This window comes from Antechinus flavipes, chromosome 3, assembly GCF_016432865.1.
Source record: "Antechinus flavipes isolate AdamAnt ecotype Samford, QLD, Australia chromosome 3, AdamAnt_v2, whole genome shotgun sequence".
NCBI lineage: Eukaryota > Metazoa > Chordata > Mammalia > Dasyuromorphia > Dasyuridae > Antechinus > Antechinus flavipes.
The window spans coordinates 240,626,123-240,644,936 of record NC_067400.1 but is presented as its reverse complement, the minus strand read 5'-3'; the positions used below and the strand labels follow the sequence as shown (position 1 = coordinate 240,644,936).

Below are 18,814 nucleotides of genomic sequence, written 5' to 3'. Positions count from 1 at the left end.
TAAAATAGTTTTTTTTTTTTAAATATAAAAATAAAGTAATCTATGTCAGACTAAAAGATACATTGAAGTTTAACTTAAGAAATCAGCTGCTAATTTTAATGAAAACCTGATCTGGGATTCAAAACAAGTTTAGATGCCATTCTAAGTTAAACAATTTTGATAGAATTATACAAACATTTTTGGCGTTAGATACTTGAAATAAATTCCCAATAAGCTGACATTGTAACAACATGTTATAACAGTATCATTAATGTTTATCCACAAATCTTGTTGATTCCCACCCAACACTCAACTCAATATTTCTAAAAATATGCTTATGCAAATATATTCTAATATACAATATACCTCCTTACAAACACTTAAGTAGCCATAAATAAAACTTTATTCTTTAATTTCATTTACAAGCTACCAAGCACTATGTATTTTACATAGCACTAGACACTTAAAATAGTTGCAGTCACAGAAGATCCAGACTGAATAGAAAGCTGTGAATAAAGTAAAGGATCTTAAGATAAAAGCAAAATAATACTGAAATAGGTGGCAAAGAGGCAGTTGTGCCATGATAAATCAGACTTGTAATGTTGCTTCGGTTCTGGTTAAAACAAAGACTGAGTGCCATGCGATTCTCAGCTTTATTGTTTGCAGTCTGGCTAAAGTCTGTACAGTCATTTTGTTTTTTGCAATTATTAAAATAAAAAAGTTAAAAACTATAGCAGCAACAAGCAAACCTTGTGACAGGAAGGCAAGGGTTAAGAACTAAAAAGTTTATACAATGTGCTTAAGAAAGTTTGTATAGTTTATCTTCCATCAGCTGGAGTTCGACTGAGGGACAACATGATTCTGGCAAATCGTTCACACAGCTCATGTGTGGAATATGAAGGTAATTTTGGCAGCTCATTGAAACCTTTGATCTCTGTAGAACAATCAAGTAATTTTGGCAGGAAGTCAGTCAGCTTTTCTTGGAGGTTGGCTGTAAATGCAAAAAATATATATGTTATTCTAAACATGTTGGGAAAAGCAATTAATGAAAATAATATTTTAAACATTAGTTTCTAATCAGGAATTAAATAAGTTAACATTAAATTTCAAAATGCATTATTTTAAAAAAAGAATGTTTTTCATAAGAAATAATGGTACTATGTATAACTCAGTTCATGATTGAAATAAAAGTAGACAAATTCAAAAACATTAATTAGTGAGTTAAAAGTCTAGAAATATGAACAAATATCATTTTATGAAAAATCTAACTATGGCTAATCTTAAGAACTTAGACAAAAATAGTGTGTTAGGAGGGAAAACTACTAATGATTAGAGATATCAGGAAAGGCTTAACTTAGGAAATAGTATATGAGCTGCTCTTTGAATGAACTTGGAGATTCTAACAGGTGAACTTGGACAGTACATTTTAAGTGGGGGAGGGAAGAGAAAAGCTATAATAGAATTTGGTCAAATTCAGGGAATGGTTACAAGGGCAGGTTACATCACAGAATATGTAAAGGGTGAACTTAGAAAGTCAGGTTGGAGAAGGCGGTAGGAATCAGCCTTTGAAAGGCTGGACTAAAGAGTTCCTATTTTATTATCAAATAAAAGAGCAATCACTGACTATTTCTGAAAAGAAGAATGACATAATAAGGTTTGCATCTGGACAGACTTGCATGAAATATGAAGAGCAAAACGAGCAGAACTAAGGGAACCCTGAGTATAGTTATAGCAATCTTATTTTAAGAAACACTTTGAGTAAATAAGCCATTTTGACTATTATAAATACATATAAATACCAAATTAACCACAAAGAACATATATGAAGGAAGATGCTATCTGTATCCAGAGAAAGAATTGATAAAGTATGTAGAAAATGATTTTACAAATATGAACACATTTTTGTCTAACAGTAGCCATCTCTAAGATGGGGAGGGAAAGAAAAAAATGAATTTCTATGATAACTTTATAGATATTTAACAGAATAGCATGTTGTACATAAATGATTTGCAGTTTCATGTGCAATTACCTTTTTATTATTATACTACATTATGGAAATGCTTGCTTTTTCCATAAATTTAAAATGGAATAAAAATTGAAAAGAAACATTAATTTGGCAACTGTATATAAAATAGATTGGAAACAAAGAGATCAATTAGTAGACTATTACAATAGTTTAGGGCAAGGGTGATGAAAATCTAAATTACAATGGTACTCAAGGAAATGGGAAAAAAAGATGGTTGCAAGATTAGTAGAAACAGAATTGATGAGACTTGGCAATTGTTAGATATGTAAAAAGAGTGAGTGAGAGGAAAGAAGCAGGGATGAACCCAAGGATGGAAGAACAATGGTATCCTTAAGAAAAATAAGGATTTACACTTACGTTCCATTTCTTGCCCAAGATAGGAACACCAGCGATTTCTCATATCTTCTACAGCAACTATATCTTTCTCTTCCATTTCATCCACAAGTAATAATGGCAAACATGGGACAATAAACTCATTCATAATAAACAATCCATTGTTTACTTCTTGATCCTCTCCAGATTCAAATAGTTCTGCTGCATGCTCATTTAATTTCTTTATGAAATATAAAATGAGAAATTTTCTTACTAAATTTATTATATTGATATTGAATACAAAATAAATCATGTAATCAGAGGTTTATAATTAAAGATAGTAACACAGATGTTTAAATATGGCAATCACAATACATTCAATTGGCAACTTTTAAAACAGAAAATAAATTTTTAAGCATCGTTTTAAGTATTATTTTCATTGCTGCTAAGGTGGAAAAATATTTATTTTATACTAATAATCCAAGAATTTAAAATATGGTAAAATATATATCAACAAAAAATTCAGTAAGAAAGGAAACTGTAGCAAGCTATATATGGCTTCAAGAAAAAAATCATCAAAAGACACTTTGCTTGGTGATTTATAAAGAAAACTTATGTAGAATTCAATCTTTTTTCTTCAGGAATCCAAATACGTACGTACACACACACACTGTTGCAACTGATGCCTAGAATGCATCAAAAATTGCAAACTATAATCCTTTACTAGTATCATTTAAAAAATATCCATTGCACAACGGTTTTTGTGTAAAGATAATCTCTTTAAATCTTAAAAAGCATTTTATTTTAGAGTGGTTTTATGTTTTTACATTAATACAGCACTTTTTTATCCAAGTAAATAATTACATCATTGAAAATATTTGGGTACAATTTGGGTAAAAAAAAAGATTTCTTTCCCATTACTACTAGGGAGAGGTTATCCTTGAATCTTTACACACTGTTATTTAAAAGGGAAAAATTTCATAAATAAGCCACTATCTGCTTTTTGATAAATCACTTGCACAGTTCTAAAGCATTAAATGCCTTTATTTAAATATTACTAGGTCAGATGTCAAGCTATAAGTAGATCTTTTCAAACTTAATAAAAGTAGAAAAGTACAGTTAAGGTCTTCAATGAAATGAAAGACCTAAAACATAAAATTATTTTGGGATGCATCATTAAGGCTGTTGAATTTAATAAGTTCAAAAGAACATGACTGACGTTTTAGTCTAGTATGAAAATTAATTTTAAGGAAAAAATTTTCAAGATGAATAGCAATATTACAAGCTTATGTCCCTATTTAATTTTTAACAGACTTCTCAAAGATATAATTATTGTCTAATGCAGAAGTGTCAAATGTCACAGCACAAAAATTCATTAATGTGAAACAGATTAAAATATAATTGAACATATCTGTATTTAAATGCAGGGAGAGAGAAAAAAATGCATAGTAAAGAATAGTGGAAAATAAAAGGAAGCATAAAAACATTGAGAACAACATGTATTTATTGCATATTTAAAAAACACATACAGCATGAAATAGAAATTCAAGTTTTTATATTGAATCCTCTGTTATGTTGTATACATGGAATTTTTTTTTTTATCTTTTTAATTTAAGTTAAAAAAGAATAATAAAACAATAATTTGGAAATGTTTAACAAAATAATAAAAATACAATATAACATTTGTAATGTTAATGTAATCATTTCTAATTAGTTTCTATTTGAGTTTGACACTACTGCTCTAATATAGGAAATATACTGCTGTCTCAAAAGTGAGATTTAATTATCACATTTCACTGATACATATTCTTAAAAATATGCTTAATAGTAAAATAAATGAACTATGTATATACATTTGGAAACTATATATATTTGGGTAATCTGTTGTATGAAAAATAAACCTATTTTAAGAATTCATAATAGAAAAAGTTGATGAGTGAAATTATGATAAGGAGTGAAATTAAAATTAGCTGAATCTAATGTTACTTGCACTTCCCAATGAATGATGTTCCAAATAATGGAGATAACTTGAAGAAACAACAACAAAAGATGAAAATGTCTATGGATGCTATCCTGGGAACATGGACATTGAAAGTATTGGGAAAACAATTAAGGATACAAAAAAGTAGTGAATTATAAAGCATCTTCAGACATAATAATAAAAATAATAATATAATGACAGTTAAGGAAATGCTTTAAATACATCAGTTAATAATCAGATCAGCACACTGCAATAAAAATAAAATGTTTATGTCTTTTAGAGTTATAATAGCACTACAGAAAAAGTACAAATGCAAAAAAATTTAAGAATTAAAAATTGTCACATAATAAATTATATAATCTGTTCTGCTCAAAAAAGGTATTTCTTTTTTCACGCATATCTTAAGGGGTTTAGAGATCCACAAAAGAAAGGGAAATGTGCCAGTGTAAATGAAACTGGATTTTTGAAAGAATTTGGGCAAGACAGGACCTCTTAGCAGAGTTATGTTTCAGGCTTAAATTTAGCCCATCTCTGTCCAAATTCTCCATGTATTTCTTCAAATCTTGTCATTAATAGCTTAAGTCCCAAATGAAATGGATTAACAACTGCATGGATTCCACTTACTAGTAAACATTCTCTTCTGTAATGTGATATCAATTCTTCATCATGTCCTCGGTATGGACCCTTGGACAAGAGCTCCTTGTTATTCTGATAAGCACAGATAAGATACTGTATGGCTTCTATGTAACTTAAAATTAAAAGGAGAAGATATTATCAGTGTTTCCATATACATAACTATCAGTGTTTCCATATACATAACAGTACAATGCAAAGTCAAAAATTTTGACATTCTGTGTCAGTGAAAGAGCATTAGTAAAAATAAAAATTGGTAGCTTCTTTCTTAAGTTTTTCTTCCCCAGAACATTGGGATTGAATCCTCAAGGCAAGTAACTGCTAATAGCAAGAGTATGAAAAGCAGCTAGAAATTCAGTTTCTATAAAGAGGAAGAATAAATGAAGGTAGAAATATTCATTTTTCTATTCTCCAAATGTCCTACTTTTTTCAACCTTCATTACTGGACAAGAATGAATCTCATAGGAAAGGCAAGCATAACCTATTCAATTAATGATCATTTTTTTTTTTTAAAGAGGCACTAAATTACTCCAAGTCTTCTAATCAAGGAAATTAAAGAAAATTTGGAAGAATTTTGGAAAACTATTCATTGGGGGGAAAATAAAAAGGAAAGAATGGCTTTTGAAAGGAAGAATAACGTATGTACTGGAGAAAACATTAGATTTTGATGAGAGATCTGAGTTTAAATCATACCTTCATAATTTAAATAGCTGTGTGGCCATAATATAGAGTATGTTTCAATGTATATTTTTGTGCCCCCTCTAAATATAATCAAACGTTTTTGAACTGCGATAAGAATACTGATGGAATTATTTGATAACAGTAAAATTATATTCAGATTTCATTATAACTTTGATAATGTTAATACTGGGGAAAACTAATCAAAACTGAATTTTTAATTTTTGTAACTAATGCAATGCACATACTAGAAAATAGAATATTTTCATAAATATTGCATTAAAAGGTTTCAAATGTAGTAAAATTATGAGATTGTACTATGCTATTCCAGTTAAATGTAATTAGGGACATATATTAATTATTTCTCAGTAATTTTAGGGAAAAAAAACCAGGATATGTCAAGAAATTTGTATATTACTTCTAGCCTTCCCTCTCACTAACCTTTTCTGTTCCTCAAATCATCTACAAAGCAGAAATAATACCCATTCTATATATTTTAACTCATTCCTAGGATAAAATCATAGATATGAAAGTACATTGAAGAAATTAGAAGCTAACCGTATCTCAGAATTCAGGAATCCTGGAAGAAAGCATTTGTTCATGCTTGTTTCAGAACTGATTACAATCAATCAAGAAATATTTGTTAAATACCTATTATGTGTTAGGTACTATGTTATGTACTGAGTAAACAAAGACAATGACAAAATAATTGCCACAATCATGGAGCTTACATTCTAATGAGGAAGAAAAGATATACATATATAGTTATGTGCAAAACACAAACAAAAGAGACCAAGGTAAATTTTTGGGAGGAAAGTATCAAGCAGAAGATGGTGACTGAACTAAAGCTTAAGAGAAGTCAAGGACTGCAAGAGGTAGATGTGTTAAGGGAAGTCAGGGATTGTAAGAGGTAGATGTGGGCAGGGAAGCTGATGACAGACAAGTGAAAAGGCACAGAGATAGGAGACAGAAGATCATATGTGAAAAGCAAAGTTAAATTAAAAGTGTGTTATAGAAGGAATATAATGTGTAATATGGCTGGAAAGGTATGAGATCAGGTAGTAAAGTGTTTTAAGTGCCAAACAGAAAAGCTTATATTTGGTCTTGGAGGTAGCAAGAAACCACTAGAGTTCACTGAATAGGGTGGTGATATTACAGATCTTCTTTAAGGAGGGGAAAAAAAATAACTTGGGCAGCAGGGAGAGACTACAGAAAGGAAGTCAATTAGAAAGCTATTGTAATAAAACATATGAAAACGGGGAGAGCTATGAACTGAGGTAGTACATACACGGGAGAAGATAATGTATTTGAGACATATAAAAGTGGAAAAAGACAAAATTTGCAAAGGACTGGATATATGGGTGTGAGAATCAGGAAGTTGACACAGAAAAGAAATGGAATGGTAGTGTCCTTAATGAAGTTTAAGAAAAAGGGTAGGTTTTGAGAAAAAGAAAATGGACATATTTAAATTCATTGAATTAACACTAACAAGATAGACAGTTTTGTACACTTTTCTTACTTTTAATTTCCTTAATATAGGTAATTCTTTATATTGACACATATTGCATAACCTTCTGTGACTTAAAATATAAGATTCTCAGAAGTAAAGAAAAGATGATTTTTTTTTTTTTTTTTTTTTTTTTTTACAACCGCAAATCTGGTAATTTAGTGTGGTTTGGTCCTGAAATGACACACACTCTGTCTCTGAGACTTTATATATAAAGGTATCAAAGTAGGACTTTGATGGATATAAAACTATTTTAGGATGAAAATAGAATTTTGTTTTGATCATTCCATTTGATTAAAATGAATTCTGTTCTGTTCCACAATTTTTATTTTAAATTTGCATTATGATACATATTAAACATAACATATTGTAAATATAACTTATTCTTTTAGATACAAGACAGGACAGATATCTCATCTCTTCTAACTCTGAAACTTTGGACTTCTTTGCTTTTGTTCTTTTGGAAGTATACAATAAAGTCAATTATCTTTAAAATCATGAAACCAGAATAAAAATGGTACTACTGCCCTCTAGAGGACATAATCCAAAAGTCTTCAAAAAGCAATGTTTTGGTAGTCATAATAAAATTAAGTTTCTTAAGGAATTTCAAAGTAAGAAGAGACTTCTGGCTAGCTCCAAATGCAAAATGACAAAAATATTTCATAAAGGAATAAACATATATGTAAATACCCTATGTAAATATAAATTTTGTATGTGCTTAGTACACAATATAATTGGAACCACATCTTCAAAGAGATTCTGCTGGAATGATTCACTATTGCACTTAGCTGACCCTGTGTTTTCACTTTATGCCAGGAAAATGTAAACTCTTGCTATAATTTACCAATCTTGAAAAACTAGTTTTGATGACAATTATGGTTCTGCTATCTGATGATCAACCTCGGTTAAGTCTGAATAAGCTCATGATTAGAAAATTAACCAGAGGTAATGAATGTTTTGGTTACATCTACCTACAATATGTCCATGAGTATAAAATGACATTCATAGCAGTGTAACACTCCCTTATCCCCCATCATTTCCAGGTATAGTGGTGAGAAAGAGGATAAAAGTGTTCTTAAATCTACAAATCTGAGTTTAGTTAATTTCATTATTTATAGCAATAGTATTTTTAAAAATATATATATTATGGGGATTTAGTCAATACTTTCTATTATCTGTAGTTCACTTAAAAATAACCTTAAATTAATTTGCAAGCTGTATATCTTATTAGGCTAGTGATGGTGTAGCAAAATTCCAATGACTATATCATTCATATTATCAGAAGAACTAAAATAATTGGTGTCTAGGGCAAATATAAATTCAGATTGGCCACAGAAGAAGTTCATTACAAAGGAAGCCAAATAATATGAGATGCAGCATATCCTGGTTCTGCTGATATTTCCTACTTTTTCTCTAAAACTCTTTGCTCACTTAAAACCTGTCTATTCCTTTTCCTTTTTATATTTCATGGCAGGAGTAGATGAGAATACACTGAAGTTATCTAAAGAAAATAGAGAAAGAGTCATACTGGCAGATGTAATGAAAATACAAAATAATTTTAAAAATACATACCTTTTCGTAGAAATGAAAAATGCATATAAAGTTAAATAATTTGTATGTATATCTTGTATGTTCTCCATAATATCAAAATATCTTAACTTTTCTTACCTCTTTTTTTGAAAATGTTCTAAGCCTATCATGAGATACATTGTTGTATCCCGGAAGCTCCTATAATCCTGGTGCCACTTCTGTAGGGAAAAAAAATTGTATTTAAAATAGCTAATAAAAGAAGTTATTAAAAATACACTGTGCATTTTTCCTGATAGACATCTTTCTAAATAAACATGACTAACTGGCCTTTCTATACTGTTTAGTAAGGAAAGAATTAAGATTTAAAGAATAATTTCTCTGTAAAATTTCTGTGATAAAACTTATTAAATGGTGATATATTATTAAGGAAAATATATGACAGAAATGTAAAGTTAGATATTAATTTTAATTTTCTTTCATGATAAATATGGAATCATATTTTGAAGCTTGATATAATTTTTATATCTAAATGGCAAAGATTTTAATGTGTGTAAGTGTAAAAATTGAAAACAAATGCCATGGTCATCATTTCTCAGAGCCTTGGACATATTACCCACTCTCATTGTTCACATACATAGAACTGAGATTAGAAAGAACTTGAGACACCAGTTAGTCATCCCTATCCTAGAGTGATTCCAGTGACTCACTCAAGTTCACATAAGTAGCAAAGAGCAAGGCTAAGATTCCAACTTAAGTTCTCTGTCTTCAAATCCAGAACATTTTCTCTTATTTTTTATATTTTTTTATATTTATTTTATATTTCCAAGCTTCCCTTTGAAGTCATCACATCAAAAAAAGAAAAAGTCAGTAAAATGAGGAGGTGTACAAGAGAGCTGCACTTTGGGAAGAACAATTTGACAATTGAGTGATAGATGGATGGAATGGAGAGAGACTTGGGGAAGTATAACCAACCAGCAGGCTATTACATAGTCTAAATGTGATGTGAAGGATAAGATCTAAGTTGTGACTTAGTACCCTTGACACTAACAGTGAAGTTAGGAAGAAGGGAGGTTTTTTTGGGAAAGATAATGGGCTTAGTTTTAGACATGTTTAGTTTAATATGTCTATAGGCTCTCCAGTGCAAAATGTCTACAAAGCAATTGAAATCTGAAGACTGGGAAAGAGGTTAGGGATAGACTAGCAAATCTGAGAGGCTACCTTAACAGAGATTATAATTGAAAGTGTGAAAGTTAATGAGAAAAAAGAGAAGTAGTCAGACACTTAGGAAACCCATGAAAGAGCAGTGATATGAAAACCTAGAGAAAAGAGCATATATTAAGAAGAAGTAGTGATCAATAGTGTCAAAAGATTTCAGGATTCATCTTGAATTAACCTATTATAATATTTATCTATAGAAACATATATATATATATATATATATATATATATATATGTATATATATAAATAATATTCCTCATATGTTTTTCAAATCTTTCCCCTCTTTATTCTTGCTGCACTCCTCTAATAAAAGTCTTCTTACCATCTGTCTCAATTATCACAACAATTTGCTGACATATTCTCCTTCTATTATCTTTAAGGTAAGACTTTACTGAACTGCTACTGCTAGAGTCATATTCCATATGTGACCTCTTCAAGTTTGGCTTATATCTACTGAATAAAATTCAAAATCCTCTAACGAGCAACTTGAAGCCTCCCATAATCTGGTATCTTTCTACCTTTATTGCTTTATCATAAAGGATTGTTTCCTAATTACTCACTTACCCAGGTAAACAATTTGTACTTTCCTGACTCCTGTCCTTGATGTGTTTTCCCTTTTGATGGATACTTACAGATTTTTATTGCAAAATTTCTGGGCCATCTCTTTTAAGTGGTCCCACATTTTATATGTAACACCTTTTTAAATGCATTTGTGTTATTATATTTTACTATAGCTATTTGAGAATAATGTTCTTTCTACACTGTATTAAATCTTTAAAACAAGAATTAAATTCTTTCTAAATTTTATATTTTCTTCAAGTTTTCAAACATTTTTTGTAATGTTTTAAACATTTTAAAATTTTAAATTATTTGAATTGTTTTAGCAATTGAGAGGTTATAGCTATATAAAAAGGTATTAATCTAGAAATTTTCCATCCTTAAAATGTTTTTTTTCTAAAGAAATCAAATAAGTAATTGGCATTTACATACCATTTTAAAGTTTGAAAAAGTATTTATATATATGTATATATATATTTATATTTATATTTGATACTTAAAACAAATTTTAAAAAAAGTACTGTAGGCTATCATTTTTTCCACTTAAAGGTAGAAAAATCTGAGGCAGAGAGAACCTTGACTGCACAGCTATTTAAGACAGGATTTGAATGCAGGTTTTTCTACCTTAAAGTCCAGTACTCTATCTACCATACTATGCTGTTAGTCAAACAATGCTTTGATGTTTAGCTTTGGGGAAAAATCAATTTAAAACTAGGTTGCTGAAGAATCTATTGAAAAGAAGTGAAAAGGGGAGTGATAAGACAACACAATTTGTGAACCACACAGCTAAGCCAAGAAAGATTGGTGTGACTGCTCACACCAATTTCTTACAAAGAAATTTCTTGCAAAATTATTGAATCATAAAAGTTCATATAATTTTGGTACAAACCTATCCTTCTATCTTAAATCTTCTAAAACAAAAATAAGACTGTGCTTTGCTATGAATTAGTCAAAAGATAAACTGGCTTGACAAAACAAAGTTTTTTATTTAAATATTATTACAAGTAAAAAAAAATCAAGAATGATTATAATAATCTCAATAAAATTATCTATATATGATTATTTTTAAGCAAAACTTTTATGCATAAAAATAATCCTTAATGAAAAATAAAGTTTGGAGTTGTTCAAACTTTTCTAAAATTACAAATAAAATTTTATTCAATATATATGTCAGAAGACATATAAAGAGACTATAATTTCCAAAAAACTGATCTTGTTGTAGATAAGGTTCAACGTATATGGACAACGTGGAAAATTGAGGCTTCCTATACTCACAACTATGTGACAATTGACTATAATGATTCAACAATTTGGAAAATGCAGAATATTTCCAATGGGAAAAAATATTGTTAACATAGCAGAAAACACTTGAGTTCTTTTGAGCATAAATATTTTAAGTAAACATCAAATATAGCACAGTAAATTATACTGAAACTCCTGGACATAGTCTCTTCTCTGGATTTTTGTGACAATTCTTCCTGGTTTGTCCTTTAAACTTTCTCAGTGCTTTCTCAGTTTCCTCTGCTGGCTTATCGTATTTATCATTTGGATCCCTTTCCTTAACTCTAAGTGTTCTCCAGGGTTCTGTCATAAAGCCTCTTCTTTCTCTTCTCTTGTTCTCATGAGTTTCACTATCATCTCTATTAAAATGACTCTCAATTTATACATCTGATCTCAGTCTCTCATTTGAGTTTCAGTTCCACATCACTAATAGCCTATTGGACATTTAAAACAGAACAATCTGGAAGTACCTTAAACTGAAAACATAAAACTGAATTCATTTTTTTGGGGGGGAGGGGGGGTCATAAACAAATTGCTAATCAACACCAGTCAAGAAAGTCTATGTTTTTTTCCATATAAATTAGTAACAAGGAAAACACAACAGGAGTCAATTTAGAGGGCTAATTTTTACTTATTTAAACTTGCTCTGAACTAAGTTAACATGCTTAGGAAAGAAATGCCATTTAACTAATATGAAAAAGTAAAGGCACAGTCACTTTACAAAAATTCTACTTTTTTGACATCTTAAGTCAAAGTAATTTGGTTTAGAAAAATATGAAACAGTTTAATAAAGCAATTTTCATAACATTCATCTTCTTTCCCCAAAGACATAAATTACCTCATATTCTTCCAAGTTTACTTCTTCTGGCTTTATCATTTCAAGTTTGGCTTGAGCAATTTTCATTATGTTGCGACACCTTAAAAAGAAAAGAAATTTGTTCCCAAATTGATTGTAGTACCGATAAGAATGGATTCACTTGTGTATAAGTGTAGAAAGCAGTGTTGCTATTAACTCATACATCATATAAATAAATCACCCCTATGTAAAGAATTGTAAGAAACTTACCCAAAACATACTGAGTGAATAGAAAGATATGCTTTTAGGTCAATAAAATAAATAAATAAAAGAAATAATAAGAATAATAAGAAAAGCTGGTATCTAAGAATACTCTAAATTTATAATAAAGTTTGAATATTTATTCATTAATTTAAATCATATATTCTAATGAAATCAAATGATGTGTTCTAATTTATATATTTTGGTTGCAATCTTCTACTAATATGCTGTAATGGATGCAAATTAGTTCAACCACATAGATGGTTATAGTAGATCTGAGTATAGATGTAAATTATTCAGTGTTAAAGAATCTGAATTAGAAAGTCTCAGAGGCCATCTGTTCACTCCATAGCATGTCTGAGTTTTTATCCATAGTAATCAGAACCAAAGTGACATTCCTATGAAAAAAAATGCCATTCAAATGCCCTTCCCAGTGAAATGAATCCATTTCCTCTTAAGGTAGAACACAGATGTCAGGATGGAAGTGAACCCAGAGATCATGTAGTTCAACACCCCATTTTAAAGACAATAAATCTGAGGCACAGAGTGATTAAGTGACCTGCTCAATGTCATTCAGAAGATTGTGACTCCATTTTCAGTAATCCAAATTACACAGTCCTTGCCTGATGTTAGGATTCTTACAAAGTGATAAGTCAGTTGTCTAATTTTAGCATTGTGCTTAGCAGTTCTCTAGTTCAGAGTTCCCACATTAGTTCACACATTAGCGTTTGAGATTCACAAGTCAGGATTCAGTATGAGATTCACAAGTTCAGTGAAGGAGATTCAAAAGTCATAGCTCCCACAATCCCACTCTCAGAGGAGGAGTCAACCTTTGAGGTAACACCTTTAAGAGATATATAAAAAGCTCTTGGAGCCTCAGCCAGGAGTCAGTTGAGGAGACTGAGAAGCCAGAGACTGCAGTAGAGCAAAACTGGGGATTCAGAAGAGGAGAGGCTGAAGCTGGCAGAGGAAGAGACAAAGGACTAGCAACAAGAGCTCTCAGAACCAAGGAAAGGTAACTGGGTTATTTTGGAAGAGACAATAAAGGACTGGACTTTAATCCCTGGCTGCATTTTAGGTGATTATTGAACTGGACTGAAACTAAGGCTGCCTCCAGAAACGCCCCAAGAAATCTGCTCACAGAGAACGATCATATTTTAGAGAAGAGAAGAACATTACAGCCTGAGGTTGCAGACACAATTCAATAGCAAAGCCAGGATTTAAATTCAAATTCTGACTTTAAATCCTGTATTCCTTCTACTACAGAAACCACTTTTGCAGTTTATTCATTTAGCTGTTGCCTGAAGTACTGAGAAGAGACTTATTTCAAATAGCAAAATGAGTTAATCTAAAAACCTCAGAAATTACAGAAATATAAAGTTTCCCCTCTCATCTTATAGAACAAATATTCTTTTTTCTTCCAATAAAAATCATATGAAGATTTTAGAAGAATTGGGGCACTATTCAGAGTTAACATTAATTTGCTTTCTATGCTGAAATAGAGATATCAAGAGGTAGCCTAGGGATGCCAAGAAGTGGAGCTGAGAGGACTGGAATTTCAACCTATGCAAAAGTAGCAGCCCATTCTACTTTGGGACAAGTATAATTGTTTAGAAATTTTTCCTTATATCAAGTTTGAATCTATTCAAAATTTCCTTTTTTCTCTCTTGACTTTAGCAGGTTATTCTCCTACCCCCCCCTCCATTTCCCCCTCTAAGTTAGTCAAGTAGATATTCCCCCTTCTTCTCTTTCCCTTTAACTAGTTCAGTTAATTAATTTTTTTTCCTAGTTTCATTTTGGTGCCATTTTCCACAAAGAATTTCTCTCACTTTCTTTTTTTATTACTCCCTTCTTTCTGGCTACTCTATACCCTCCAAATTTTCTAGTTTCTCTCTTCCTTCTGATTTCTTCATACAAAGTTTACAAGGTACCCATTCTAGACTATCTCTAACAGGTACTTCCTGGGACTACTTTGTAATAACAATACCTTATAGTAACAATTATTTTGTAGTAATAATAATGATATAACATTTAGTGCATATTATGTGACAGTTATTACTATGTGCTGAGTGCTTTATAAATATTATCTCATTTGATCTTCACAAATATTCAAGGAAATATCCCTGTTTTACAGATGGGAAAGCAGGACAGAGGTTAAATGATTTATCCAGTAATGTCTGAAGTCAAATTTGAATTCTGGTGTTCCTTTCTTCCTAGCAGTTAAGTGGCCTGGCCTGGAGTCAGGAAGGCATCTTCCCGAGTTCAAATCTGGCCTTAGGCACTTATTAACTGTGTGATCCTGGATAAATTACTTAATCCTGCATCTGTGTAAAATGAGTTAGAGAAGGAACTGGCAAACTACTCCAGTATCTCTGAGATGAAAACCCCATGAGGACATGAAGAGTTGGCCATGACTGAAAAAAAGCTTCCCTACTTCAGACCCAGGGCTCTGTACTACACACCACCTAGTGCTTCATTTCCAGAATAAAATCAATTACCGTAGCTATCAGAGGTGCCACTGAAAGATAGGGTCAGAGTCCTTTCCTCAATCATTTCCCTGATCATACAGCCCAAGAATTATATGATACATAAAAAGGGTGAAAGAGATGATAATTAATTAATAAAAGGATAGTCATTTGGACATCTCTCTTAGAGCAAAAATCTCTCATGGAACCCACTCAATGCTTATGGTCTTGATCAAAGAGACATTTATATTCATATCATCCACCTGACAAAAAGGAGAACCCACATTTTCCCAGACCAGTCCGAGTAAAATGCAATGGGCTTCCCCATCTGGGTAGGATCTGAACAAGATCTAGGAGAAAGTTAACTCATTATCAGATTCTGGCTTGGTCTAGTAGTAATAAACCTTTGTTTACTATTGTAGTAATTGTATAGTATTGTAGTTTACTATTGTTGTAATAAGGTTTCAGAAAGGGATAAATCCTGTGTGCCCTCAATATTAACAATTAGTTATTTATTATCAGTAGATGTTTGATGTATGTCTATCTAATATATATTGCCTACCCAAACTCACATAAAATTTCTCACGTGAAAAGGGACTATGAGTATAAAAAGTTTAAGAAGCTCTGCCATAAACAATAACAACATTGATTTACCTGTAGGCCAGCTCTTTGCTGATACCTCTATACCAGATTTCCACCTTTAACTGATTCTTTGTGTATATTAGAAAGAAGTTTTTTACTGGTCTCTATTGTTGTCCTTAGCAGCTGCATTTATTCGTTCCTTCTTGCATTTATATTGTTTTAAGTTATTTGATAGCAAATAATTTCTTTGGCTCTGGTGCTTTTTATAAAACCATCTAAATTTTTTCCCGTATGTTAAAAGTTCAGATTTTCTGGGTAGGTCACCTTGGGCTGCATCCTGAGCTCCACTGCTCTCCTGAAAACATTATTCCATCCCTTCTTATGTTTTCTAGTTGGCATAAAATCATCTTATATTATTTGAATTTCCTTTCCTTCAGTCTTCTCAGACTCAGACCCTCATTTCACATGCAGTCCAAGAGATGAAAGTTTCTGTGCTTCTGCTAAAGCTCCAGCCAAACTCAGCTAGCCCCAGGGGTCTCTATTGGTATTTCTATAGAGCTAGCCTGGAGGTGTTTGCACTTCAGGCAGGTTAATCACATTCTGGGGTCTTTCTTTAGATGTTCTGGATGTACTAGGAGCATCCTTGTTCTGCCCCAAGTCTTCTTGAGTTTTTACCAGTCTATGTTCAACCTGAGGTGCAAATTTATTCTGTTTGTGGGGAAATTTGGAGAGCTTGAAATTTACTGACCTACTCCTCCATCTTCCCAGAATCCTCTCCCCTTCACTTCTATGTATTTGCATTCCTAATATGTTATTTCTTGTTTCTTTGATGAGATAGTGCCTGCAGATTCCAATCTATTTGTTCATTATTTTTGCTGTATAGGCCATAAATTCTATTCTCATAATTCTTATTTCTCCTTTGAATGATTTAGAAATAGTATTGCAGGTCCATATTGCTCTCAAATTCTACATTATCCTCTATCTCATTAACTGTAGGATCATTTTTCTTAGTTTTGCAGTACTTATGTATACGTGGATGCATAAATTTGTTTACTAGCTCTGGAAGTTAGATTTCCTTTTGTTGTTAATTTTTCTTGCTGATTTATCTGTGTGTGTTCCAAGTCTTTGTTTTCTTCATCCTGAAGTATTTCATATTGCTAATTTATCTGTGTGTGTTCCAAGTCTTTGTTTTCTTCATCCTGAAGTATTTCATAACTTTAGTCTATTTCCCCCTTATTTTACTCTGCTGCTCACTTTCTGACTCTGTCCCCTCTCAATATGGGCTTCTTTGGAGGCTGCGTCTCATATTGTCCCAGGCGATTCATTGTTCATCAGCCTAGATGTCCATTCCAAGTGAGTTTTTGAAGAGAACTGGCTCTAGCTGGATACTACATTCTTTTTCTCACGCTTAGTAAACCACCATTGCAACCCTGCCCCCAACACCCATGGAATCTTGTGGTGTGCTCTCTTGCTCCCTTTATTCTTTTTTTTTTTTTTTTGCTGAGGCAACTGGGGTTAAGTGACTTGCTCAGGGTTACACAGCTAGGAAGTGTCAAGTATTTGAGGTCAGGTCTGAACTCAGGTTCTTCCTGACTTCAGGGCTGGATGCCCTCCCTTTATTTCTTTAATTCTCTGATCTGGTACCAACAATTCAGAACTTTGGAACACTGAAGCTAAAGGGCTGTATGCCATGGTACCAGCAATACTCATGTTACATTGATATTACCCTGGCAGACTTTTTCTCCTAAATGAACCTCTTTTGGATTCTGAAAATACTTTAACTATAGCATATCATTTCTGTTTTGGAGAGGTTTGAGAGGTTATAAGGTCAGAGAAAATTCCTAGCCCTTTCTCTTACTGGTCACAGGATCTAGAAGTAACTAGTGTCTTAAAAAAAAAAAAAATAACATGTGTCCTTATACTATCCTGGAATACTTCTATTTTTCTAAGTCTTTCAGAGAACACTGACATTGGATTAAGTATCTCTTTCCCCAGTTTGTTTTTTTATGCTGGGATGCAGTCCTTCTAGACCAAGTGACTCAAATTGATCAATTGTGTTCTTTATATCCTTATGTATCTTGGGAGAGGGGGAGGTGTTAATATTTTTAGTAATAATTTTTTGCTGTTATTCTACCTTTTTCATTCACGTCAGAGAAAACAAGTTTTTGTTTTTTTCTCTTTCATCCAGAATCATTTACCTGTCCCTCACTCTCTAAATTATGGATGGTCCTATTTTTTATTTGAAACTTTTCTTTTTCCCAATATTTGAGGGTAGTGAGGATACATGATTTCATTAGTATATGGACTTCCTCAATTGATGCCTACTAGCACCTTGTTTGCAATTACTTAAAGTCATAGATAATTGACAGGGACACAAAAAATATTTATAAACTTTTCCATGCTCACAAGGCATGCAAGAGATATTACTTAAATAACCACTTTGCTACATTTTCATCTTGGCAAAAACCAAAAAATTCCCCTTTTTCTGACCTTAGCATTGTTACTAGCTGTAACCTTTTCTGAGATTTAGCACTATTGCACTCTTAATGGAATTCTTATACAATTTTCGCATGTTTTTGTATTCATCCAAAGTTACGTGCCCTTATTCTGCTGTTATGTATTTTTTTAAAAAAATCTAAGTTCATCAAAGAACTTTCTCTTATTAAATGAGATTTCATTTCATTGGTTGTTATTCTGATCAATCTTCTAGGTTTATAATATGGACTTCTTCCTTTAGATTTATAAATTTTGACATAAGAATATATTTTTATGTGAGATATAATTGTCCATGCAGTGGCCTTGAGGCTGACCTTAGTTCAAGTCCAGCCTCTAAAGCATACTTTGTATTAAACAAGTCATTTAACTGTTCCATCAGTCAGGTAATTCTCTTACATTATAAGTTACAAACACTTGCCAGTCAGTTCATGGGGAATTTCCAATATTAGTAAAATCACAGGTGTGTAAACACACACACATACACACACACACACACACACATGATGTTAA

At 31.6% G+C, this 18,814-nt stretch overlaps 1 protein-coding gene across 3 annotated transcripts in view; it reads right to left on the bottom strand.

Annotated features, from left to right (window-relative positions):
* Positions 1–359: 359 nt before the first annotated feature.
* Positions 360–18,814, bottom strand: part of USP25 (ubiquitin specific peptidase 25) — a 187,841-nt gene continuing 169,386 nt past the window's right edge. For all 3 annotated transcript variants that reach the window (XM_051984753.1, XM_051984754.1, XM_051984755.1), the window contains 5 exons: positions 12,543–12,621; positions 8,785–8,864; positions 4,923–5,046; positions 2,363–2,558; positions 360–970 (listed from right to left, as the gene is read on the bottom strand). In XM_051984753.1, coding sequence (XP_051840713.1) covers positions 798–970; positions 2,363–2,558; positions 4,923–5,046; positions 8,785–8,864; positions 12,543–12,621 — 652 coding nt within the window. In that variant the 3' untranslated portion in view covers positions 360–797. The remainder of the gene's footprint in view (positions 971–2,362; positions 2,559–4,922; positions 5,047–8,784; positions 8,865–12,542; positions 12,622–18,814) is intronic.